At 36.2% G+C, this 27,543-nt stretch overlaps 1 protein-coding gene across 1 annotated transcript; it reads left to right on the top strand.

The window, feature by feature from the left end:
• Positions 1–1,577: 1,577 nt before the first annotated feature.
• CDH7 (cadherin 7, type 2) lies at positions 1,578–25,583 on the top strand (the record flags this gene model as incomplete). Its single annotated transcript, XM_009709731.1, has 8 exons — positions 1,578–1,697; positions 3,998–4,165; positions 5,529–5,716; positions 15,211–15,464; positions 19,482–19,618; positions 21,488–21,609; positions 22,998–23,115; positions 25,332–25,583. Coding segments are annotated over 8 exons (1,359 nt in total), but the record flags the coding sequence as incomplete, so codon positions are not given.
• Between the last annotated feature and the right edge of the window lie 1,960 nt (positions 25,584–27,543).

The following is a 27,543-nucleotide window of genomic DNA, read 5'->3' as shown; positions in this document are numbered from 1 at the left end:
TTTAAAATAGAATTGCAATCATAATACTTTGTCATGGATACTTCAGGAAGAGATATCAGGAATGTGGGTTAGATAGGCCATAACTTAAGTGAATAAAGTTATCTTATGAATGATGATTTCTGGTCTGAACTCATTGAAGCAGCTCCCATCCTTTCTAATCTGTACCATTTTATGGAGGGCTGCACTTAATCCCCCCTCTCTCCAAAACTTCAGCCTGGTCCCAGGACCTGTTTATGATCCTCTACTTAACTGAAGAACAGAAAGGCTGAGGAAAATGGATGGGTGATGTACTATATCAGACATGAAGAATTTCAGAACTTTCTCCCACTCATTTCCTGAAAAAATCCAAATAAACCTGACCAGAATACAACTTAAGTGAAGTTCACCCTGGGTACTTGCTATTGCAGTTCTTCTATTAAAGAGTGACTTCTAGACTTGCTGCTCTCATTTTCGCATGTCAAAAGTGTGTTCATTTGGAAAATGAACACTGTCTTTAACAAACGCTTTTCTCTAATCTGTGTCTAAATCCAGTTTATGAAGGAATCTGATCCTCTGCTGAAGACCTTTACTGTGTGTCTGCCAAATTGCTACAGTATTAATTGGCAACCTAACCTCCAAATGGGTCCCCAGGCCATTGAATGGAAGGTCTCGATGTTCCAGACAATCTGCCAATAAGAAAAAATAGTCCTTTCTGGTTATCAAAGGGTAGTGACCATGGCCAAGGACCTGGCTCCCAAGTGTTGTTTTATTCTGCTCTCAGCGTACATCATGGAAGCTCTTGTACAAAACAAAACAAATGGGAACTGATGTGGAGAACATAATGAATAGGAGCTGGATGCAGAATGAGACCCTCACAAAATGTACCCTTCCTGCTAGCCTGTTAAACATTTCACTTTCTTATTCCTGTCAAGAGAGACACTTCTTACTCAAGAAAGGTTTATGCAGCAGATTGTTACCACAACCTGATACCAAAGTATTGCAGATTGTTGAAGGAAATGAGTATTTTTAAAAGTAATTCAGAGACAGCTGTAACCAGTTTTTCTCTGAGCTGAAACAGAAACTCTTCAGCTATCTCTTTATAAAAGAGTAAATAATATTACAGGGTAAAATTATTTTTACATATGCGTGCGTGCACAATTATCAAAATATATATGTATGTATATTTGAATCTCTAATTAGTCATTACAATTTTAGTACGCAGACTTCTCTTCAAAGGGAAACTATTACTGTATTTAATACGTAAGCATACTTCAGGCATCACCATCATTTAAGAAATATTGTTCACATGCCCTTCACCAACCAAAGGCAGAGATAAAGGAGAATAGCAACTGAGTGAGATGGTTTTCATTGCTGTGCGTCAAGGGCCAAGACTATTTGGGAAGACAGAATGTAATAGCCGATACTACTGGTTTACAACGAGAGCCTTACACTCGAAACTGAATCAGCATGGAAACAATGAACAGTTGTGAAAAAGCCACCTTACACTGTTCCAGATATATACTGGCACAGCATGTTGAATAAGCGTAGCTCAGATTTTTGGATCTTTTATGTACAATAGTCCCTTAAACATTTTGCAGGTACCTCTGTGGTGCAAGTGACAGCCACTGATGCAGATGACCCTACTTATGGCAACAGCGCTCGGGTGGTGTACAGCATACTGCAGGGACAGCCTTACTTTTCTGTGGAGCCGAAAACAGGTAACTTTCAATAAACTCTCTGCAGTCATGAGGAGAAAAAGAAAATGTGCATTAAAACCTGCTAGGAACTTATTAATGTGGTCTCTTGGTTAATTGACTACATTTGGATTTTGCTGATCTTTTAATCTCTTATTCTTCAGAATAGATTATAAAAACCACACATCTGAGCTATGTGATAAGCAGACATTGCTGGAATGAGAATTTTTATCTTCTTGTCAGTCTACCAGCCCCCTGGTCTGCAGTCTGTTGCCATCTTTCTGATCAATGAAAATTTCAAAATGCTATGAACAAATTTTTTTACAGATGTTTGTTCTAGAAATATCGAAGTGTCACATAGCCAGATTTCCTTAAGTATAGATTTACAGCATGATCACCTCTCCATTCTACTTTTTAAACTGAAGCTTTGTTGTGGGAAACGTATCTTTTCTTTATTACTTTGGAGGAGAAAGCACTGTGCTTCCTACCTTTATCTGATACAGCATTTTCCTGCTGCTTTCAAAACAAGTTACCGGTGGAATGTTTTTTAGTATTTTCATGAAATTTTGTGAATATTTTAAGCCACAACAAGATGCAACCTTTAATCGTCTGCCGGTTTAATAAACACTACCCAGTCTACTGTATCATTTCATAGAGCAGGAAAATAAGTTCTCGTTCTCTTCAGTTCAGTTTGGTGCCTGAGCCTTCACTTACATCAACATGGAGAAGAGTTATAAACTTCATTTGAGATGGACAGGTTGAGACAAAGGAGAAACAAACTATTTACCCTATTTGTCATAAACAATCTGTGATGTGGATCAGACCTGAATCCCAATGCTATGACCAAACGGTCACACTCGATTTAAATGTCTAAATCTGCAGAAATAAGTACTGTAGTTATCTTCATATTGCAACAGGTCCATCCTCAGCAGATATATATAACACTTTTATTTTGCCCCGATGAATAGGATTTATAGTGGTTTTTTCTCTCTCTCTCCCCCCTCTATGTGTATGTACGTACAATGTATATTGTCATAATGACTGCAGACAACCCTTGAACAATAATATGACACTTTCTGCTAAATCAAAATCTTTAAGGATTCAGACTGAAATGTTTGCATACATTTTCACTTTGATGTGATACTCAGATTTCCTGTGTGCATGATAATTAGCTTCCAAATGATTGGTTAACATTGCCTGGCAATTTAACTCTGATAGAAAAACAAGCAGACCAGAAAAAGCAATGTAGAAACAATAATGTTATGAAATTGTATATTAATTGTATTTTAACATGTCTCGTAAAATGGGCAAAATAGTGCCAGACAGTCTGTGAAATAAATGTTTCAACCTAGAGATGATTAATAACAAGTCCTACATTCATAAGGGAAAAGGAAATAAAACTCTAACTAAACATTCAACAAATATCAGATGAAGAGATATGTGTCCCAATGTACCTCTCCTTTATTTAGTTTGTTCATATTTCCTTTGCTGCTGACACTAAGTGCTGGTGGAGTAAACGGCTGCCTCTCCGGAAATCAGAGTTAGAGGCTGTACTGTGTACTGAGCATGAAATATTTATAAAGTCATCACGTTTTAAGAAGGCATATTTATTTTCTGATCTATATCAACAGAACTGAAAGGATGAAACCTGGAGCTTTCTTCTGGTTTTCATTTCAAATCAATTAATTACAAATTGTGTGCAGATCATTAAATGGATATAACAAAATCTACTTCAGATATTACAGTATTTTAATTAAGAAATCAAAAATCTCTTAATTACACTAAGGGTTTAGAAGTGGATATTGTTAAAGCAAACATAGTTAAATAAGATAATTTCATATATATACAGTGTGGCACGATATCAATATTAGTAAGAGTTAATGTGGTGAACGACTGTTCAAGACATTGTGAAATGAATCTTGATCTTGGAATCTTAAAAATGAACACAGAATATTCTGTTCTTCCTAGCTCTAAAAGAGTTGGAAATCAAACACAGAAGATGATATCTTCCAGGGAAGGGAGTTTTACCCAAGATATTATGTAGTCTATAGTTCAGGGAGAAGATACTTGGAAAAAAGAGGCATGGATGGCATTACCCAAAGAATCTAGTACTAAATAAAAAATGATGGGTTTTGGTGACTACTTAAAATAAGCTTGTGGTATGTCAGTTCAACTCCTAGTCAAAAATGTGGTATTAGTGTTGAAATTAATTCTTTCCTCTCTTGTCACAATAATTGATCTGCTGGTACCTTTTGAAGGCAAACTCAGCTTTCACAGTAACATATTTGCTTGTGCAACCATTGACATATGTTGTCTTCCTGCAGGTGTTATCAAGACTGCCCTTCCGAATATGGATCGAGAGGCCAAGGACCAATACCTACTAGTTATTCAAGCAAAGGACATGGTTGGGCAGAATGGTGGATTATCAGGGACTACGTCTGTAACTGTCACCCTAACTGATGTTAATGACAACCCACCCCGCTTTCCACGACGTAAGTTACTTTGTAAAAATATGACATATAATGTTATTTCTAAACATTGTTATTTTCTTTATATGTCACGGTCTTTTTAAACAAAAAGTACTCAGCATCTATGTTAAGTACTTTGAGAGTCACTGACAACAAAGTATGTTTATTTTTATTTTTATTATTATCATTGCTTTTAATATTATATTGGAAGAATCTTTTTTCTTAATATGTTTCAGAGAAGTTGAAATGATGTACAGCAGGTACATTTGTTAATGTATTTTATTTCCTTTCCTTTCTATGAATAAAAAGACAAAAAAAGATACACTTTAATAGATATTTAGCTCTTGCCAATTAGACTTCAGGTTGCATAGTTCTTTAACTTGACTCTCGATCATTCATATTCCTTTGACATTTTAACAGGATTTCTCTTGTGCATATGATGTTTCCTAAGGAGTTAATCACAGAAGAGCTGGAAAGTCATCTTCCCTCCATTTACTTTCTTTGGCCAAGGTGGCTGTCACCCTAACCAAAGAAAGGAGTACACAGTTGTACGCTCAAAGCTGAAGAGCTCAGTTTATTAATAGCATTCTGTCTGGGGTGTTTTTTTCTTAAAAAAAAAAAAAAAAAAAGGGTCCTTGCTAAATAGAATTAAAATAATGTGAAAAATATATTCTCGTCCACTCCAGCCTCACTTCAGTGATAGAAAAAATAGATCTGTACATAATAGATTTCCTGTTATTTCAAGCCACCAACAGCTTGAAATAATAATAGAATAATTGAAGTTATTTTTGAAGGTGAGGGTGTTATTGGCTACAGACTGCACTCAGATACCTTTTTGACAGCACATATATCATTTTTTACTTGAATGAAAAGCTGGAATTTTCAAGAATGCAGATGGTGCAGTTACTGTTAAAGAAATTAATGTATACCAGTTTTTGTCATATTCAGATTGCAAACTGCCTAATCAAAACACATAGCTGTAAAATAATAGGAGTTCATATTGATATTATTTGTCTTACTTGCTTTTCTTCCTCTTTTGTGGAAAACAAAGTAAAATATTGTCTTCATTGGAACTCTGTAACAGGCATTAACCTCATGATTTAGACTTAAGTTTTGAACTATGTTTTTGCATCTTTGCATTGTACTTCTCTTGTCATATGAAGAAATTATGCCCATAGTACTTAAAGTAGAGTCTGTCACAAGGAAAATCTAGTAAAAAAGGGCAATTCTATTTTAGGCTGAGGAATATATTCTGGTAACCTGAGTAAATATTCAAGTGCATAATTTAAAAGAAGGTAGATTTCAAGAAGGCTAGATTTTTTATTTTTTTTTTTTCAGTCTACAGTCCCAGAAGACTCTGAACTCATTACATTTTTAAATTTCACAGGATCATACCAGTATAATGTCCCAGAGTCTTTGCCAGTGGCTTCTGTGGTGGCCAGAATAAAAGCTGCAGATGCAGATGTGGGACCTAATGCTGAAATGGAGTATAAGATTGTGGACAGTGATGGTTTGGGAGTATTCAAAATTTCTGTCGACAAAGATACCCAGGAGGGAATCATAACAATTCAGAAGGTAAGTCTGACTTTTCTCACTGATTCTCTTTGGATCTGTGCAAGATGAGGTCAGGTAATGAGAGTAAGAGCTTTTGTTTCGAAGAGCCTTACCTACTGTGTAAGTTTCAATTGGCATCATGACTTCGGTGGGTGCATGTGTGTGTGATTTTGAGGTTTTTGATGACTTGCACTGAAAATTATTGTGGGCTTTTTTGGCAATAGCTGTATTATTTTGATGAGGTTTTGTTTTTAAAGGTCCTGCACATAGAAGGGTGGACAGCAATCTAAACTTTAGTCTCATTTGTCCTTGCATTAAAGAGGTAATGTGAAAATAAATCTCATAATAAAAAGGCAAGCTCCAAATACAAAATGGATCCCAAATGTAATTAATATTATTTCAAAAAAATAAAAATATTTAATTATTTTTTATTCTCAGCTTTCTATATGTACAGTTAGAAAACTAACTTTTTAAAACTGAAAATTCATACTTACATAAAAATAATAAAACTCAACATTCTTACCTTGCTGCAACACATTTTAGGGTATACTTTTACGAAATAAAAGTGTACTGAAATATTTTGCAAGAAAATTTAAATTTTGAGGAGAACAGGAAAAAAGCCCCAACACCTTAGACAGAAGAAACTCTTCTCATATAATTTCATACTCTTAATGAGTGAAAGTTTGGCAATGACAATACTGAATCTATGACCCTAACTCTGCTAAGCAATTTAATATCCCCTAAAATGTGGGGCTGACTTGGCATTTTAGAATATGTGTAAGTATGTTCCTGAACAAGGACGTCTGTTTGTAGTTAATCCATAGCAGATTTTTCTTCCCTATATACTCTCTAATTTCTGTAAACTTCACCTACCAGTTGTGGGGTTTGGTTTGGTTTTGTTTTCCTCCTCTGACGCATCAATTCCTTTCTAAAGCGATATAAAAAAACTTCAGCAACATTTCTCCTTTGGAAGAAGTTAATACTGCATGATGTTGCAAAGCAATGGGCTAATTCTCTGGTGCCCTGAGCACCTACTGAGAGCTGGTAAGCATCCACAGACGTCAGAGCAAATGCAGGACATTCCACACCCTTGAAAGACCAGGCTTTAATAAGTGCAATGTGAATCATCATATTTCAAGGCAAAAGCATCCATCTTAGGCTTCTTGTAAACAGTGCTAATTTCTGCTTAGCATGTTTGAAATGCAAGTGATAAAAAGTTAGTTGTCTCTTTGTTCAACAGCCACATTCAATGTGGCTCCTTCGGTGTGCTCATCTAAGGGTTTTGAGCAAAGATTTGGAAGAAATATGCCTATCCCAGAGGGAGAGCATTTCCCAGTGCCACAGTGAGCAGCACTGAATCAGTTGGGGGTTTCAGCAATCTAATCTGAGAACTGATGAATTCGTGTTAATTTTTAGTATGCTCTCGCAGTCATGGTGTTTGTTCCTGGAATATCCTGATTCCAGTGTTGTACAGTGGACCAAATAATTGTCGTTTATTATTTCTGTAATCTCTTTAGCTAGGGAGCTGAACTGGACTTCTCAGTACTGAACATTTGTCCTGAGAAGTGCTTTATGAAATAGCTATTGGACTACATTAAAAAGGTAACAAAATTTTGACTTGATGAAATGTTCCAATTTTCTAATTGATTTTAAACCTAGATGCTGCTATATTTTGACACAAGAATTCAGACTTTTTTTCTCTGCAGCGTTAGAGCTTTTCTCTAATTTCCCTGCTATTATCAACCTTCTTTCCTCTGCCATACCCAAAGGTGAGTCTCCGTGCTGAGGGGCACCTCCCAAACCTCTGGGTGCCCTTAGCTCTTCAGTTGGACTCCAGGGAACCTGGTGCCTTGTCCAACGCTGGAAGATGCTCCCTGCCCACCCTGCAGAGAACATTGGCTAGGGGAGGAGAAAGCAAGTGAGGAGCTCAAGCACGGTGGCCAACAGGCAACTGCACCTTATTCTTCTCTGGTGAACAACTACATAGAAGACCACTAATGACAGTGTATGCAGGTTAAATGGGCTTCAACCACTGAGCCTTACTTGCCACATCACTATGGGGTCAGGCAGACGTTATCCCTGCATGACAACGTGTGCTTGTTGGTAAGGAGTCAGGGAAGAAATTAAGTCTGTAGCCTGGAATCTGCGTAAATATTTTACTATCCAGCACATGATGGTTCTGTACACCTCTGGGTGTAATTAGCTCTCTCCTTTTCATACCCCTGAAATCAGCGGAGGCATTGAGAAACAGCTCAGCCTCCAAACGCATGCCCATCATTTTAAACTCGTGTGTATTTATACGCTCAGATGACATGTCTGTGTAAGCATCAAGCAGCAAAATGCCAAGGTAAAGACTTCTGAAAAGGCACGCTTTGGTTCTAAATGCAAATGCATGCTTTAGCTTTGCGTACTTTTGCTGCAATCATACATACAAATCAGCAGGCTAGGCATGAAAATCACCTCCAGTATCTCTGAGCAGCTGAAGGCATTGCTCCATTCATTTTTCTGCTGGCTGTTGTGGAGAAAGTTTGGCACCTGGTTATCAGAGTTCCACACACAAAGGGAGGATTTTACATTCTGTTTTTTCTATGGATAACCATTTTGAGACAATTTGAGAAGTCGACTTCCTCACTAAAAACTAAGACCTTTTTTTAATACGTAGGGAGCATCTGTGAAAAAAAAATAACGGAGAGATGTGAGATTTAAGAATTCAGCGAGCAAAGCAGGATTTTTGTATGCTCCAAGTGGATGAAATATGAGAGAAAATGCCCAAAGATCAGCAAACATTATAAATAAATTATTTATATATGTAAATTCAGGAAAATGAACTTTTTAAAAAAGGGAAGAATTGACATATTAGAGAAAAATGTTACATGGCTAGGTATTTCCTAAGATTACTTTTGCATAATGGACTTGACATATATTGATCTGAAAGGTGGCAAAATTGATGAAGGAGATATGAGTGTGCTTAACTTTTGGTTTGTTTTGGTTTTTTTCCATGCATATTCAAACACAGTTCTTCTCCGCACCCTATGACACAGAGAGTTCAAAACACCAAAAGTCAGTTGAAAAAAAAAATCATGGTTTTACTCTAACACTGATATTCATCAAAATATGGAGTGTACTCTTCCCTCATTTCTCTCTTTCGCATTGCTAAATCCAGATACCTCTTTGGCTTGCCCGATTTATTCAGGATGGATTTTTCTCTAAACAATTTGAGAACAGTGTTGTTTTTCAATCAGTAGCAGTAGTTCTGCTCACGGTTTTTACAGCCATGGCAGGACTGGGGATCGCGTGTTCCTGAGCATGCTGGTACTGCTGCTGCCTGGGGCGTAGTGTCAGGATGTACCGACTACCGCACTGAACCTCGGTTCAAGATAACATTTTGGCAATGGGCTGGTAATCTTACAGCAACTCCCTTGACCATACGGAATGAGACAAGGGAGGAATGCTTTCTCTGTGTTTTCATCATCTTGGTCATTACCCCTCCAAAGAGTAAAGAGTAGGATTGTACCACCTAACACAGCACAACTAAGGAGAATGCATGCTGTACCACTGTACAGTATTCACTGCTATTTTTTTTTTTCACATACTTGCGACATCTTATTTTCTTTCATCCTGGTTAGTTTGTTGGAATTGGGATTAAATGAATGAGATGTGAACTTCATGTATTCCAGCAAGTTGCTTAAGTTCACTGTAGACAAAAAAAAAAAACCAAAACACAAAACAAAACTCTTTTTCAAAATATTCTTTGTGACAAAGACTAACTTTTGCACATGAATTTATGGTTCAGATAATAACAGGAGGTTAAGTCTGGATAGAATCGATTTTTTGTGAGATTGGTGAAGCTAGAATTTCATCTTATGACAGGAGCTGGTAAAAATAGTATTGAACCATTTACTTGGTTATTGGCACTAAAAAATAAAGTCTACCTTCTTCTGCAATACATTAACTGAATTCATTGGCTGAATTCATAAGCAAAAATTTTATCCAGCATGTATCTAGGATGGTATATAAAAGTGAGTAGGTTGGTTTTAGGAAGCCATGTTCTGTTTCTGACCTGCAATAGGGTATGAAAAACGCTAGAAGACAAACTTTATTTTCTAGAAACTGGTAGAAACCATTCACAATAAGTGAATGGAACCCATAAGCACAGTTCAGAGCAGTATTCTCATCTTACAGGAAGGGTGGGAAAGCCGTAGGAAAACTATAGGGAGTCTTTTCCTGTAACCTGCTATGTTCATACAATTCGCTGCCTAGTAGTTCCAAGTCACTGTGGAAACCTTCCCATTTTTTTTCTTTTCCCACTTTCTTTTTTATTAAGTAATGATAATAAATGAATGAAAATTTCTTGCTTGTCACATGAAACAGAAGGAAATTCTTCCTCTATTTTTATTCTGTACAGAGCAGTCTAAAGATACCAACTTCCTCAAACTTTGTGTGAGAGTTCTGATGTTGCAAACAATGGGAGAGTTTGGCTATTCTCCACCCCGTGGGCACACTCTCTGTAGTGAATTCCTAAGTAAAGCTAAATCAGATGTGTAAGTTACATTTAAGCAGGGTTTAGGAAAACATCCATCTTAGGTGGTGTTTTCAGAAAAAAAAAAAAATTGCTTCTACGGTTTTTGAAAAGGAATTGGGTATTTATATTTCTTAGAAGTATTTGAAAATTTTATCCTGGTTCACACTGTGACTCAGTTCTCCATCTGTAGAGTAGGATCAGTTTCTTCCTGTGGTTTCATTTGTAATTTACATTCTGCTACCAATGTTCTCTTAGTAAGGACTCAGATCATTTGCATAGCTCCATTTCACAGTGGTGAGGGTGTTTGGAAGAAAAGTGTAATTTTTCTGAATATACTGGAGTTTTAAAAAATGTCTTGGATTTGCCTCTGCAGTAGCAACCTTAGAATTGAAGAAATGTTTAAGGAAGTGAATGATGATTCAGTCATTTAATACAACAAATTCTGAAGTGTCCATGCAAACCTATGTGTGTACAATTTCAAAGTGAATTTACTTTGACTGTTCTCAGAATCCTGATTGTAATACACACGAATGCAATCTTGGCTTCCCTTTCTAAGCAAAATGAACACATAAAACCGTATCTTTTGTAGTTTCCAAAGCACTATTCCTAAAAGTAGTGTACTGAAAAAGGCATCCTATAAGTACAGATCTCACTTTATTCACGGAGTTGCAGGCTATAGTTAGACCACGGTAGTAATAAAAGCCTAGTAGCAAAGTATCTTAAGATAAAAACCTGATAGATGATCTGTATCCACCTACATTTTTATCAAATACTTGGTGCTTAAAACAGTAACATTAACTTAATAATAAAAGAGGCTGCAAGGTATATTTTTATCATATGTGACTTTTTGGAAGGTTATGAGATCTGATTCAAGCCATTTTGAAATCTATGGAGAGATTTTAGTGGACTTAAGTGCAAAAAAAAAGAGAAGCCTGGAGACTCTATATAGAGAGGGTTGTCATGTCTTACTGTAGCAAGTGACAAGCATTAAGATTTCCCATGGTACAGTTCTCGCTCATTTTGCCTTCGTTTCTCCCCCCAGTACACAGCACTACCACAATATCCCCAGCCAATTTGAATGTGAGAAGGAAAAATGTAAAAATAGTGTTGCAAAGTACTTTTTCATAGAAATTGACTGCTAAGAGATTATTCTAAAACTTGAGTTTGTTCTAAGAGTAGCAGTGGCAATTATAAAACTGGGGGGTTTAAGCGTAAGCTTCTGAGTAAAAAGCTATCTTTCTATTACTGTTAACATTTCACTTTTTTTTTCAGCTAGGAAATTTTCTTTCAATTCTATATCAGAGTTTACAATGTAAGAACTTGAGGCTTCCATGGTTCCTTTGAGAGATAATGTGCATTTGTTTGATATACTGCAGTTTTCAATATAAAACCTCAACCGGGCTTAAAAATGGGATTTTCACCTCTGAAAAGTACATTATTACAAAGTTACCATACAATAAAAAATGAACATTACAAAAATGAGCTTCCTGTGAGTGATAACTTCATATCCAGACTCTGTAATATAGATGACTTATTTTGTAGTTTCCTTCAGACAGGATAAAATTCTTATCCCTTAAAAAAAAAATTAAAAAAAAAAAAAAGAAAAAAAAAGAAAGGTGGAAAGGTCACACAAACTCCCAAATGAGAGAAAGATAAATGGATCCTGCACAGGATCTGATCAGATAACACTAATACACAGGTATTAATGAAGCTGTCAAGCTCCATTCACTGTACTAAAGGACTGAAATATGCATTGTCCATTTAACCTTCAACACTGACGCAGTGATTTGTAGTCTGTTGACTTGGTATTCCATTATTAGAATCTTGTGCTTTTGTTATAGCAAGAAATAATGAAGGCATGATCCAAAAGCTAGTTAAATTATGTTCTCTGTACAAGAGATATCAGTGATAATTAGATAAGAAGAAATAAAAAAAAGGAAATCTTTTCAGTTCACTTTTTCAGTCTTTCATTAACGTCCGTAGTATGTAATGTCTTCATTATCTTATCTACGAATTGTTGAAATAGTTCCACCAGGTCAAGAATGCTTGCATACTGATCATATCTTAGAGGTTTTGTTTATTTTCCCAGAATATATTTAACTTCAAAACCTGGTACCTGTGTATTTGCCACAGGATCTCAGGATGTGTATCTCACAGGAGCATACGTTAGATTTATTACTTATTTATTTTTCATTATTTTTCATTAAGGACCCTTATAGTTTTTAGAAACTATCAGCAACATTGGGTACCAGAAGATACCTGTGAGAATCCTAGAGCAGGATTCATGTTCCTGAAAGCAGATGTTTACTTCTCCCAGTTATTGCGACTCCCTTACCAGTGACTGGTGAAAAACAGGCATTCATAAGTAAAGCAGCCGATTGCTTCCCTGGAAGAATTTTGCTACACTCACACTAAGCACCCTATGGTGGTTTTCTCACATGTACGTGGCTAAGTTAGAGAAGATGAAACCTGCACTTAGTAAGCAAGCCTGTTTAGAGTATGCACCTACACCATCATTAGTTTTGCATCCTTCTCTACGAGGAAACACCTTTCTAACGAAAGTGGGGTTTGTGTGTTCCCTACGAGTCTGACACTCCTGTGATCCACTCAAATAAATGATGACCTCTTCCTACATTACAAGGATGAAACACGATGATTTAAAAGTGAATGTGTATCATCCCTTGTGATAAATATTCACATGGAAAACATGTTTTTATGATTTCCATTGTTAAAATTCTAATTTAGTATTCTTTAATCAGTACAGAAATGGGGGAATGGCTATAAATTAATTTAAATAATATTTCTTCATTATCATGCTTAGTGTATTCAAATTAAAATTGATATAATTTGTCCAATTACATATAGTGGTCTATGCACTTTCTCTATTAAATCAGAATTTTCATAACCTTTTTTTCTTAGGATGACTGTGGTGTTGACGTTAGTATTTCATAAGAAGCTATCTTGTCTGCAGTCTTGTGATATATTTCCATGTATTTGGTTAACTATTGCTGTAATCTCAATCACCCAGTTTCAACAGATATTAGTGATTAATAAGAATGAATTACCCTTCGCTTCTCCACTACATATTTTTGTACATTCTGACTAAAAATACATCGTTTGTGAAAGCGTTACCTTTTTATTTTTAGTTCAACAAATCTCAGCTTTTTGTCTTTGACGTTCTTTAGATTATTATTTGTTTAGTTAATATGATGCTTTTACTGGAAAATGAGAAGGCTTAAGATATTTGTGTGCTTGGTTGTCTTCTCCTTAAGCTTGCTACTCATCTGGTCATATCAGTTGTTTAATTGTTATCACCACACAATAGAGTTTCTGAGACATTTTTCATCATCCTAACACCACATTACATTTGCATTACGGCTGTGAGGTTTATTTAATAACACATATATTGTACTTTAAATATAAAACCCAAATTAAAATTAAAAACAACTAAACATGCTTTAGTAATAAATACTGACCAGTTGTATCCAATAGAGTAAGCAGTATCCAGACAACCTGTCTTTTACGGCATATCTGTGTTTGGAGAGCTATGGATACTACAGCTCTGATTCAGTGCAAGAAGTAAGAAGTTGCATAACATGAGGGCCACGTGTATTCCCATTTGGAGAAGACTTTTGCTACCACATAGAGTTTATAAAAGTTCAGTGCCTTTCTGAGTGTGATGTGCTGCAATTCATTTTTCATTTTTAAATCTAGACTGTTTACAGGTGTATTGCAATGTCAGCATAATTGCTGACTTCAAGATACTCATTTGGGATTTATCCTACTGTAACTTGATGGAGATCTTGGGCCCTTGCATTTGTAGGTCAACAGATGTGTGTTTTACCTCTGCTACTCCTCTGAACAAGTACAGGAATGTTTTGCAGATGCTGTCAGATTATTTTGCAAGCCCATTTCAGATCCCTATGATGTATGCGGAATCAGAACTGCAGAAAAACTGTTTTAAGCTGTTTTATACACTTGGAATTACAGTTTGAAAAGATATAGCTGAGTAACCAGACTGCAGTTTTAGAAATGCTTGGGTCTTTTGTTGCTTTTCTTAACGATTAAACTTGGAATTGCAAAGGCAAAGTTAGCTGGGCATTTGGTGCAAGCTGGCAAACTAAGACTATAGATATAGGGCAAATAGTGCTGATATTAACATGGTGCTTTCTTTCAATAATTGTCTGTGAGCTAAAATGCTCTTTTGCCTTCAGAGTAATTTTCTTCATGGGACTGTCTTCCAGATCACAGAGATCCCGTTAGTTGTGGGGGGTCCTTTTTAATTTTAATGCAATTTTTATTCCAAAAGAAATTATACTTTCATCAAAGAAAATTAAAGCAGAATGAAGGTGGGAAAAATTAATGTGCATTTTGTTTAACAAGAAAAACAAAACCAAACAATCTCCAGGGTACATGTCAGTACAAAATATTGTCATATAAACAATGTAGTTTAATCGATTGCCACATTTTCTACACAGACTTATACAGAGCTTGGAGTAATAATAGATTAGTCATTCCCAATGCTATACCAAGAAAACCCCACAATTTTCTGAATTAGGTATTTTCACCAATGAATATTATATTGAGTTCTTACGTCTGGGTAACATGGCACATTGTATTTGACATTACCTTAGATAAAATATGAATAAGACAAAAAGAAGTATTTATTCACAGTGATGAAATAGTGGGTGAGAATTTGGTCTTCACAGAAGCCACAGAAAGTTTTGCCATTAACTCAGAGAATTCTTGTTTCATTCACAGGGTAGAACTACTTTTATCATTACAGTCACTGGGGAATATTCACTAGTGAGACATAGCAAATAGTGTTTTGAGAAAGCTGAAAAATAAGCCGTCAACTGTACTCTGCCAATCAAAAGTGCTGGTTGGATGCAAATGGCAAAGTTCATTTTGTACTTACTGACAGTGGTAAACGAAACAAGTTTGCGGCAACATCATTGGGTAATAAAATTTCCAAATAACTTTACCCGTATAGGAGCTGGATTTTGAAGCTAAGACAAGCTATACCCTGAGGATAGAAGCAGCCAATATGCATGTTGACCCTCGCTTCCTGAGTCTGGGACCCTTCAGTGATATGACAACAGTGAAGATAATCGTAGAAGATGTTGATGAGCCGCCTGTATTTACTTCACGTTTGTACTCCATGGTGGTGTCTGAAGCAGCAAAGGTTGGCACTATCATTGGAACTGTGGCTGCCCATGATCCAGACGCCTCAAATAGTCCTGTCAGGTAATTATAAGACGTCTTAATTGTTTATTTATATAGCCTTTCTCTTGAAGTTGTTCATTTTGTCATGAGAGGGTCTCTGGTGACACTGAAAGAAATTAGTCTAGCTTTTTTCCCTTGCAGAGGGAGATTGAGATGTTCTAAGAATTTGCGTTATTTTGACTTTTATATTCTTGAACTACAGAACCTTTGAAAATATAATATATTTAAATCTCTGTGAAACAAACAAGAGAAAAGATATAATTTCAGGATTCCAAAGGAAAAAACCTCCACACATTACTCACATTTATTTCTCTCTAAGTTTAGGAAGAGTCTATTATAATCTATAAGAAGTTATGTTCTCTTAAATCAACCAGGACCAAGAAATATCTATATAATTTACATATATGTGTGCATAATGATTCATATTCTCCATGCACCATGAACAAGAATGTAATAGCACGTAGGCTCTTGCATGGTAAACCAGACCTGAGGTCCTACAGAAAAAAAAAACCAATAAAAACCAACTCTTTACATGAGAGAAATGGATAGGATAAGACACGTCCTGTCCTAGTCAGAATGGTTAAAGGCAATAATCTTTTGGCTTTTGTAAATGCTGCTGCAGCCAAACGTCTTCCATTCGAATGGGAAGAGGTATGAACACTAGAGACACATGAAAACTGTCAAGGGCCTCTTCCTTTGTCTTCAGTGTGTGAAGAACCTGCAAGTCTTCCATAATCTGATGTCCAGGATCACAAAGAAATCGTAAGAAAACACAAACTATTGGTCTTATGTTTGCCTGTACCAAAGGTCAAATCTCAAGGACAAACACTCAGCACCTAATTTAAACCGGCAATGAGTTACTTGTTGCTTTTCTTATGCAGAGTAGTAATATTAATTGTCAAAGGAACATGCAAAGGATCTAGGGGGTAACACTTCTGACTCAGGACTTTTGTGAACACCTGCAGGAGGAGGAACAGATACACAATTAACAGTCAGTACTAAGTTTCATTTGTTATTATTGTTCATTTAGGGCATACATAGAAAAGAACTTTACAGGTACAGAACTCATTTTGATGTCACCTTTTTTGGTGATGTTAAATTTTTACTTTCATGCGTTGAAGATGAACTTGGGACTCTAGTGCAACTCTGTAATTTGTAAAGCAGCAATCTTAAGTTGTAAAAATAAAGCATACGTTTTACTCCTAGAGGTGACGTAAGTGTTCTCTCTCTCTCTTCTGTTACCTATTTGCTACATATTCAAAATAGCTGATTCCTATCATGTACAAACAAGTCCTAGATGGGTGACTGGCATGGATTTACTTGTGAAATTTATCTTTGCTGAGCTTGTTCTTTGCTGTGGCAGTGTTTTCTGGCACTGACGTTAGCATCTGGTGTGTGATATCTGGTTTAGCAGAATCATGCAGAGTAGGATTAAATCCAGTTCCATAAATGCAGTCCATGCTCAGAATGCATTTGACTCCTGTGTAAACATAAGGATGAGTTTATTGTCCTTGATCTGGTTAGTTTTTACAATTCCAGCATAAAAAATACTTATATCACCAGCTTAACTAACATCTTGAAGAATTCTTCTGCTTCAAAGTTGTTTGGAATTTGAGAGAGAGGAAAAATAAAAGCAGTGAGGGTTTATCTATATGTTTGTGAATCTGCTGTGTACATTGTTGGGGGTACTGACAGATCATATAATTTAAAGCTGTCCTGCATCTGCTTTGATATACATCGGAGCTAGATTCACCTAAAATTGGAATGTGTTAAGGAGGATTAATGCATAATACTTTTTATGATCTATTTAAGAAGTTTAAACTATTAACCTACAAATAAATATTCCAAATTCCACACATTGGATTATATTGATTAAAAATTAGATTTGTTACAATTCAGAAAATGTTGATATTACACAATCAGACACAAATAAAACCTTGACAATACTGGGGGGAGAAGTCATAAATATTTTGAAACTAAGAGGTTATCTCGTATGGACCAGAGAACTGTTGATGTTTGAACTAGCTTAAATAAAGGATTTAAAACTCCTGCAGCTCAAAGATTTTCAAGTATTAATGACTGCACGGAATTAAAGGATTAAAAGTATTTAAAACAGGTTTTTTAGAATTTGAATATGGATACAACATTTGTAAATAAGTTAAAGAAAACTGTTTGTTTCCTATGCATTAAAACTATATTTCTTCTTGTTTCCTAAAAACCTGTCATCCAATTTATATAACTGGTTTGCTTGCCCTCCTTCCCTCCCTTTCCCCTTTCCTCCCTTATTCATTCGTTCATCTGTTCCTTCCTTCCTTCCTTCTCCTTCCTTCCTTCATTTTTGTTGTTTTCTGTTTATTGCTTTCTTGATTTCTTTTCCTTTTTTGGTATTTCTCAGTTCTCCTCCTTCTCCTCCTTCTCCTTCTCCTTCTCCTTCTCCTTCTCCTTCTCCTTCTCCTTCTCCTTCTCCTTCTCCTTCTCCTTCTCCCTCTCCTTCTCCTTCTCCTTCTCCTTCTCCCTCTCCTTCTCCTTCTCCTCGCTGTTTCTTGGTTTCTTACTATATTTTTAAGAAAGGTCTTTGGCTCTTCACATTGCATAGTGATCATGTTAGTAACTGGGAAATCTGAGGACTGGCAGGAGATTGAATCCCAGCTACGAGGCCTGCCAAGACCGACTACATAGCGGAGGTGACGGGCAGAATCTCATGGGGAAACTTGCCAGCCACAAAACAGCTGAAAATCACTGCTGACCAAATAAGCAACAGCTCTGGCATGAAATAAAGTAAAAAATGACCTACAGTTAACATAAAATGAAAAAAAGAAAGTGAAATAGGGAGAGTCTTAATCCATGGAAACTGCCGTTACTGTTGTTGTTACAACTCTACTCCGTTTTCTCTCTCACTGTGACACAATACCGTAAAACAATTCTAATTATGTAACAAGCCTCTGCTCCAGGATTTTGCAGCCAAGTGGGACAGATAAAAACACAGTAATACAACAAAGCAGAAACTGGTATGTTACGACATGGAACAAACAAATAGTGTCATAAGATTATTATATCTGGGAAGTCCAGTTTTTTTAAGTACCATAATCCCTCCTTCCACTTTGTTCAGAGGATTGGGTTAATGTTATATCGATAATCTAATATGTCATCAATGCGACAATAATTGTAATGATCACGCTTAGTCTGATTTGGATATTTTCATTCATCCTGAGCGTAGGGAAGTGCTCTGGAGTACATACTTGATCCAAATGAGAGTGCAAGAATCTAAGCCAATATTAAATCTAATGTCAAGAACTTTCCAGTTGTAAATCTAAATCTGCCTATTCAACTGTCCCTTTCTCTAAAGAGGGTTATAAGCACAACACCCACAGGCATTTTGACCTTTTCCCTTACGCTATTTTTGGATTGCTAAGGCGCTCATTTCCCCTTCTTAAAACAAATTTAGTGGTAAAAGATACGTTAAGCTAAAGAGTTAAGGGCATGAGACTGCGTTTGTCTAATGACAGTAAAGCACCGGGAGCTGACAGTGATGACATGCAATCCCCTGACCTACTCTGCATCATCTGCTTTTTTTTCCCTGTCCGTGTAGTGACTCAGGGGCTTTTCTGCTGGTGCTGGAAAACTGTGTCCTCAGACCACCAGCCCCCATGGGAGCAGCGCCCAGCTGGTACTGCCATGTAGCACACTTCCAACTGGAATTGGGCTTCACCCAAGTATATTCATTATTCATGAATAAATGAAAGTTTGCCTTACAACAGAGAGGAAGAAAGAAAAATGAGGGGAATACCTATAACCTCACTTAGGAGGACACTGTGGGAACAGAACCCATCACTATCAGCACAGATTGCTGTGTAACTCTCTCGCCTTTGCATACAGCTTTGCTTCTCTCAAACCCACAGAGAAACTGGACAAAACAAAGCTCAAAATGGGAAAACCATGTAAAACCTTTCTCTCTAATAAGAAATAATAAATCAATGAAGTATTTCTACAAGTTATAATTAAACATAAATCAAAAGTTTTCTTTCATCCTTCACTTAGGTACTCAATAGATCGAAACACAGACCTGGAGAGGTATTTCAATATTGATGCCAACAGTGGAGTCATTACAACCGCCAAATCTTTGGACAGGGAGACTAATGCTGTCCATAATATCACAGTGTTGGCTATGGAGAGTCGTAAGTAACAATTTAAAGATTTTATTCGCTGTTTATGTGTAAAAGTTCAAGGTTGGTTGGTTTAGGTCAGCTGCATTGAAAGAAATTTTGACAGTGTCAAACCATGGCAGATAAAAGTAACTTCTTATTCAATGTAAAAGAAATCTATGTGATAAAAAAATCAGAAATAAAACAGATTAAGTATTTGCTTTTTCCTTAGCCGTTTGACTTCAGAAAAGCAAGTACCAAGGAAACTGAAATGTGTTAAGTCAGCAGTCTCAGACCAAGTTTCATTAGAGGAAAAGTGATATTGAGTACAGAGGAGAACAGTTAGCCCTTCTTAGTGACGGCACTCACTTAGAGTTGATTGCTATTGGTCAACCACAGCATTCTTAAAAGGTATGAAGTAGAGGGGATGTGAATGCTTGTGTGGTTTCACTTTCCGGACTCTAAGGGCAGACTGTAGAGGATATTTTGTATTTGCTATCTTTTCTGACGTAAGCTGAAAAGTGTTGAAGAATCGAACCCTTCAAGCACACACAACAAGAATTTTGTTTGTTTCTTCAAATTTCATCCTTATTACTACTCTGTTGGATTGTGGTAATAAAAGGGTTATCAGTTCTCTGGTCTGCTATTTTAAAAATCTTCACTTCTTGCTTTCAGTGAGGTTAACTTAATGTTTACCCTGAAAGCTAACATTTATCATTTAGTGTCTGTATGAATTTATTTTGTATTCTCAGGAGCAGAATTTTGGTCTAGGAGGCCAGCGTGGAAACCAAAAATTTTCCTGGGTAGTAACAGAGCTGACAAGGTAGCCAAGGGACATCCCTAACACAAGCGAGAGTCTAGGAGCACAAGTAGTACCTTACGATGCTTTAATTTATGTTCATGGCCTGCTTGATTTTCAGTAAGCTTAGATCAGCAGAGGAAAGTGATGGTGTCAAAATTGCTTACTCTAGTATTTCACCTGTGGAATAAAAAAGCAAAACAAAATGTTTTGTGATCTACATTTGGATACATTGCTTTAAATACTTATAATATTTACTAAAATGTCGTTGCAATACCCTATTAAAACATAGGTACATATTTGAAGGTTTGTACAGTTTTTCATTCTGCTCTGCTCTACCGCTAATATCACCACTTGTGGTAAAAAAATAATGCAATCTCTTTTTTCCCTGCTCCAAATCAGAAGTATTATTTAGTAAAATAAGTATATCACACACCAATGTCCTTTATGCTTATTTCAAAAATATATACTCTTTAAGATAGAATGATGACATTAGACCCTGAACGGATTAATATTTTAGCCAGAGCTGTGCATCAGTTTAAGAATGTGATTCATCTTTAACGTATTCAACATGTTAATGACAGTGTTGAAATATTTAGTTGTGTGTGCATTTTAAATACGTTGAGAATTGCTTAAGAATACAGCTTCCTCTTTTTTTCTGTTACACATAGCTGATGGAATTCTGTTTTTAACTTCTTGATAGCCTGATCAATCTGAATTGCAATAAAAATTTATATAACCCGCAATAACCATGGTATTACAGATATGAATAGTGCTGTTCTGGCTAGCTATACCCCCTTGGTGATGGTTTTACATCATCTTGCTCTTATCCTTCCATATGATGTGATTCAATGCTGCGATCAGTGAGCTAGATTTTCAGATTATCCCTGAGAGAATTCCTTAGTTTAATTGAAGTAGCTGGAAAACACAAATATTGTTTCCACTAGGTCCAGAAGATCAAGCTTCCTTTGTCTTTCTAGGACCGATTGTAATTGATTTGCCATGTATATGCAAAAGAAGAATGCAGATGAAAAACGTGCTGATCCAAAGAATAATTTGCAGGGAGCTCTTCTTAATCATTTTGTTGGCTTCTTGTCTTATAGAGAATCCAGCACAGACTGGGAGAGGCTATGTAGCCATCACTATCCTTGACATCAACGATAATGCCCCTGAGTTTGCCATGGAGTATGAGACAACTGTCTGTGAAAATGCTCAACCTGGTCAGGTATGGCTTGATAGATTTTTTTATGTTTATTTTTATCAGATAGGCAACGTTTCCTAACAAAAGCTTGCCAGCTTTGAGATAAAATATAATCAGCACAAGCAAATATTAATCAAACCCTAACATCTTTACCAAACCTCTGACGAGAAAGACTCAGGTGTAAATATTACCTGTTGAGGGTACTGTTAAAATCTCTTGCTTTCTTACTAACTGACACATTTTGCTAAACTCACCTAATTTTGAAAAATATTAAGAATGTGTACTTCCTCCTAATTTTGCTGGGAAGTGGGAAGTGATAACACAGAGGTTATTCTGAGATTAAAGGCCTACCATTCCTAAAATGAGTACACGCTTTCATTTCCCTTAGGAAGTATGGGCCCTAAGACCACAATTTCACAGGGAGATGTATTCCTGCCATATTCCCCAGTGTTTTCAACTTCCCAAATGTCTTTCAAGTAGTCCTAGGCTCAACTGAAAGTATCTGGTGGTGTTCATCCTTGCTGTCTCTCATATTTGGACTTTTCCTCTGTACTTAGTAAGACCTCAGAAAATAGATATATTTTCTTATACTCTCTTCTCTCTCCCAGAAAACTAGTAGGCTTTTTACCCACATAGATCTCACATATTCCCTGGGAAACTTTGCACTTTTGAACCTTCTCTTAGAATATTGTCCTTCCTGTGGCAGATGTTGATTATTGCACATTTCAATATCACAGCATAATTTAAATCCTTAACAGAAAACACTACAATTATTAGCTTGTGTTCAGGAGAAACACAGAAAATGGAGCACCTGTTTGTTTTCCCTGTGGTCTAGTCAGAACTGTTAGCTCTGAGCATTCTTTATGGATTTTAAGCAATGGTGACACTTTTTTTTAGAGTCAGATTTTGTCAGAATTTTAGAAAATAAAACTGGAATAATAATGATAATAATACAAAAGGAATTCCAGAAAATATTAATATACTTATGACTTGGCTTTTTATTTTTCATGATGTTAAAAAAACCCAAAAACTACTTGAATTAAAATGCTCAAAAGCATAATCGTCTCCTTGCAAAAGTTTCCAGCCTTGATTGCAGACACTGATAAGGGCCATCCAGAAGATACACTTCTTCCACTGCTATGCAGTTTATACTCCAAGATCTGGTGAATGACAGGACCTAACTTTCTCACAGGCCCTGCAGATCATTGCTTTTTGGTCAACAAAGTGTCAAGTCACGTTTTAGTTTTGATAATGTCTGTACGCGCTTAGGAGACGAGAAAACCAAAATGCAGCATGAGCAGGACTCAAGAGAGGGTGGGTACTTTAATAGGTAACAAAGAGGTTAGACAATGCACATGTATTTATACTTCTTACCATTCCAAACAATGAAGCCCTGATGTATCTCAAAACAGGTGATCCAGAAAATCAGTGCAATTGATAAAGACGACCCACCAAACGGCCATCAGTTCTACTTCAGTTTAACAGCAGAGGCAGCAAATAACCACAATTTTACACTACAGGACAACAAAGGTAAGGATATTTTGTTTGGGTAAATATTCATCACTAACACCTTTCATTTTGAATATATCATGCTGATTATGGCCTACATAGTCTTCTATTCTGGTCAGGACATAAATTAAACTACAAAATAATTTTATCTGTTGATTATTTGTCAAGGGAATTAAGCTGTTATTTGAATCATTTAAAACCCTGAGCCAAACAAAGCAGCTTCAAATATATGTATTTTTTTCTTTGTTTTCCCCAGAAGTCACTTTTCTCACATTTTTTCCTTGTATTCATAGGTTTGTATCTAAATTAGAATTTACCTTGGGGCAGTGACTGAAAAATGTCCAGGAATTCATGTTTCATTAATATAACTCAGGGCATAAAAAATGAAAGCACAGTAAATTGAGAGGTTGGTTGTTTTTTTTTCTAGAAAAACATATATTTCCAGTAAGTATACCACCTATTGAAGAACGCTTTTGATAATGAAAGCTACCTACAATATTTACAGAGACTTTTTATGATTATTTCCCCAAAGACTTATGCAAAGACTCCGACTGACATCACGTTTCTATTAGTTAAAATATCTGAGAAGACACTTCTAATTGGTGTTCTCATTAGTTGCACTGCATACTACAGCAGCTGGGCATGTATCAGTCAGTTTAGCTATTAGCTGAAGCAAATAGAGCTAAATAGTCACGGTGTTACTCTTGCATTGCTCTTTTATGGGTCAGTACTACACCAGAGCCACAAAGTCATCCTTATTAACAAAACAAGAAAAAGAGACATATGGTGGACTAGGGGATACTGTCTGTACAGACAGACTTTGAACAACATTCACTACGTATAACATGCAACCTGATAAAGTTCTCTCACACAGCTTTTTATTGCTATACCCTGCATGTAGTTACTCACGTGCTTAATTTTCTTCATATAAGCAGCTTGCAGTTCAAAAACAAAGACTGTAATAGTAATAACGATCAAAATAATAAAAATGCATTAGAATAAGACTCTGTTCAGAAATCTGACATTGCTACAAGTACTGTAAAGTATTTAATGAAAAGACAAACCCTCTTCCAGAGAACTTCTAATTTGGAAAAAGTAATAACAGACTTTTGCAACGCCAGTAAAATCAATGGAGTAGCAAGACACAGCAGCAGTTGTCTTCCTTGATGTTAGATAATTTTACACATATCTCATATGATAATATATGAACAATGGAGTAGCAAGACACAGCAGCAGTTGCCTTCCTTGATGTTAAATAATTTTACGCATATCTCATATGATAATATATGAAGTGCTGGCATATTTTGCCAGATAGATCATAAAAGATGACACAATAAGGTAATTTACAGGACTATCGATAGAAGTGCTGGCATATTTTGCCAGATAGATCGTAATAGATGACACAAGATAATTTACCTGTCTATAAATAGATACATAAATAGATAGGTAGGTAGACAGACGGACCAACCGACCTTTCCTATACATTCTAGGAGATGTAATTCCCCACCTCTCAGGAGCTGTCAACCTGTATTGAACACAGTGAGTTTTGCACATATTTTCTGGAACACATGGACTTTTTAATCACCCAGCTCAGAGCAGCATCGAGCTACACATTTTAGACTGTTTGTATTACTCATCTTGACTCTCAGATGAGACTGAAAACAAGTGCATATCTGTTACAGCTGCAATTACCTGTACTTGTGCACCGACTGGATTTTTCCTGCATTCAAAAAATATTTCGTTGGTCTTCGGAACTTATTCTCCTATTAATAGGTTCATCTCTTCCATTAATATGACATCTGTATTTGTAAATAATTGAAATAAATTGATCCTTGGAAATTCAACCTGAAACAGGTATATAGATACTTAATCTGATCACTGAAGAGTAATTTTTTTTCTTTTTTATAATGATCTCATCTTCAGCTATCTATCAAGAATGTGGAACTGTGAGCTTAACTAAAACCAAATAGATGTCTGTAGTTTTGAAAGTCTTTCATGGAAATAGAAATGTTTTTGCTTAGTTGGATATAATTTCTCAGCTGGCCCTATCTCTGCAGTTTCAAAAATATGTGACCAGGAAAGAGAAACTTGTTGAAATAATATAAATGTGCTTATAAAGTCTTTCACTTAAAAGACTATTATCTATAGGCTTGTGTTTTAGAAAACCTATAGAACTAAAGCCTATACCTTTAGAAAGGTCATGTATTTTGTATCTATCTCTTTATTCCTTTATCTAGATAACACTGCGACAGTATTAACCAGAAGAAATGGGTTCCGAAGACAGGAACAGTCTGTTTTCTACTTGCCAATATTCATTGTGGACAGCGGATCACCTTCCCTTAGTAGCACTAATACCCTCACCATCAGAGTCTGTGATTGTGATGCAGATGGTGTTGCTCAGACATGCAATGCAGAAGCATACATCTTGCCTGCAGGACTTAGCACTGGAGCCCTGATAGCAATATTGGCTTGTGTCTTGACACTGCTAGGTACGTCTTCTTCCTATTACCCTTATTTTCCGTTCAATGTATAGTAGCAAAAGATAGAGAGAGGGAGAGAGATGTATATAAGCTTCAACATCCTCCCGCTGCCCCGATTTCTGTAAATGGGACAACTAACATTCCAGCATTTTGTATCATGAGCCACACAAAATCTTTAGTTTGGGATTTTCAAGTTGAGATATTTTGTTTCTATATCAAGCTACCTCCAGATGTATACCTGAAGTAATAGCCAAAGAAAAAAAGATAACTTACATCAAATGTAATATTTAAGAGACAGACATTATGGAAGTATTTAAGAGATAGACAACACAGTTTGTGGAAGTATTTGGTTTAGCATACTCACCGTATAACCGGTATCAGTGTGTGTCCCTTTTTCAGAGATATAACTATTTTTAAACATGTATTGACTTGTATAGAGCAAAAGACATTTTAAAAATACCACAAATGTAATTTACTGATGGGAATCATATTTAACTGAACATTTTCTACAGAATGATCTTGTGTTACTTCTACAACTGGTAGCACAGTTGGATTTTATGTTGTGCAGTGAAACTGCAAGTAGATAAAAGATAGTGGAAAATGGTGGAACAATGTCAACATCCTAGTTTGGTTAGCATTTCTCATTTCATGCCTAGTCCTTAAGCAAAATGACTACACGGTAGTAGTAAAGGCCCAAATTGAGGACTAAAGATGAAGGATCATCTTGCATCTACAGGATGAACTTTGCTCATCTGCAGGATGCAGGTGAGAAAAAGTGCAGTTTTGCTTATTGTCAGAAAGTTCACATGTTAACAAGGGTACTCATCCAGCACACAAGCCTTTTCCTGAGTGTTGTTACCAATGGAGAGGTTTTTCTATTCCCTGACTATGCGTATCAGTCTAAGGGAAAGGGGGAGTCCATAGTCTCCTCAGGTTGATGTAATCCCAGTGGTGATTTATCTGTCACTGTTACCCAAGTGATTTGAATAAGTCAAATCAAGAGACACTTGTCCACACTTCTGTTCATGCCAGTATTTCAACAATGTATAGATTTCTCTTCTTATTGACTTTGATTCACCTTGTAAACCATTAGAAGGAAATGTCCCTTCTGCTACAAACATCTCTAAAGGACTCAAAAAAGGAAATCCTCTTGCGTTGTTGTTATGGAGTAAGAAAAATTACTACCTCTGCAATGAACCCAACCAGCTCACTCAGTAACTATGTATAGGAGGTGACATTTCCAGAGTTCTCCATCTTTGTGACAAAAAACTCTAACAATGTAAGATTGTTTAAACTCACTTAACACATGGTTAGGCCCGAGTTTAAGGAGAAATGGAAGGGAATGATTGCCAAAGGTTTTAATGAATGGGTTTTAAATACCATTTTTCTAGCAGCGTTTCTAGGCCATTTATACACCCAAATGAACTTTATTTGGACATGAAGCTAAATGGTAGAGTTCAAAAAGGTATACAGAAGATTCTCTCAGATCATTGGAATTGACATCAGTGCAAAAACATCTATTTAAAACTTTGTTCCAATGTACTTAAAAGAAAAGTTCTGTAGCAACAGCAATTAATTTCATCCCAAATTGAAATGTCACCATTTCTGTTATACATGAAAAGGGAGTTTCTGAAGATTATATAAGAAACTACTGTAGATACAATGCAGCCTGACCTGGACATAAGATCTTCTTAAATAGGAGCCATATGTCTTAAAGAAGAACACTGAGTGGAGACACAGCATGTTATCAGGCAATAAGTTGCTTATTCTACCCAGCACAGCAGGGTTCAAATACAACCAATAAATCAAGAAACCTGCATTTTATTCTGGTCATTTGTAGAGTACGTCAAATAAGGGTTTGGTAAAGAATTGAGGATTATATCTCTGAACATAGTGTTTGAATAATGGGCTGTGCACTGAAGAGGAATCTTGCATATGACCACCTTACCATTGCTTTTATTCGTCAAAG

The sequence above is a fragment of the Cariama cristata genome, unplaced genomic scaffold, assembly GCF_000690535.1.
Source record: "Cariama cristata isolate BGI_N322 unplaced genomic scaffold, ASM69053v1 scaffold2331, whole genome shotgun sequence".
Classification (NCBI taxonomy): Eukaryota; Metazoa; Chordata; class Aves; order Cariamiformes; family Cariamidae; genus Cariama; species Cariama cristata.
This window is presented reverse-complemented; position numbering and strand designations above follow the sequence as displayed.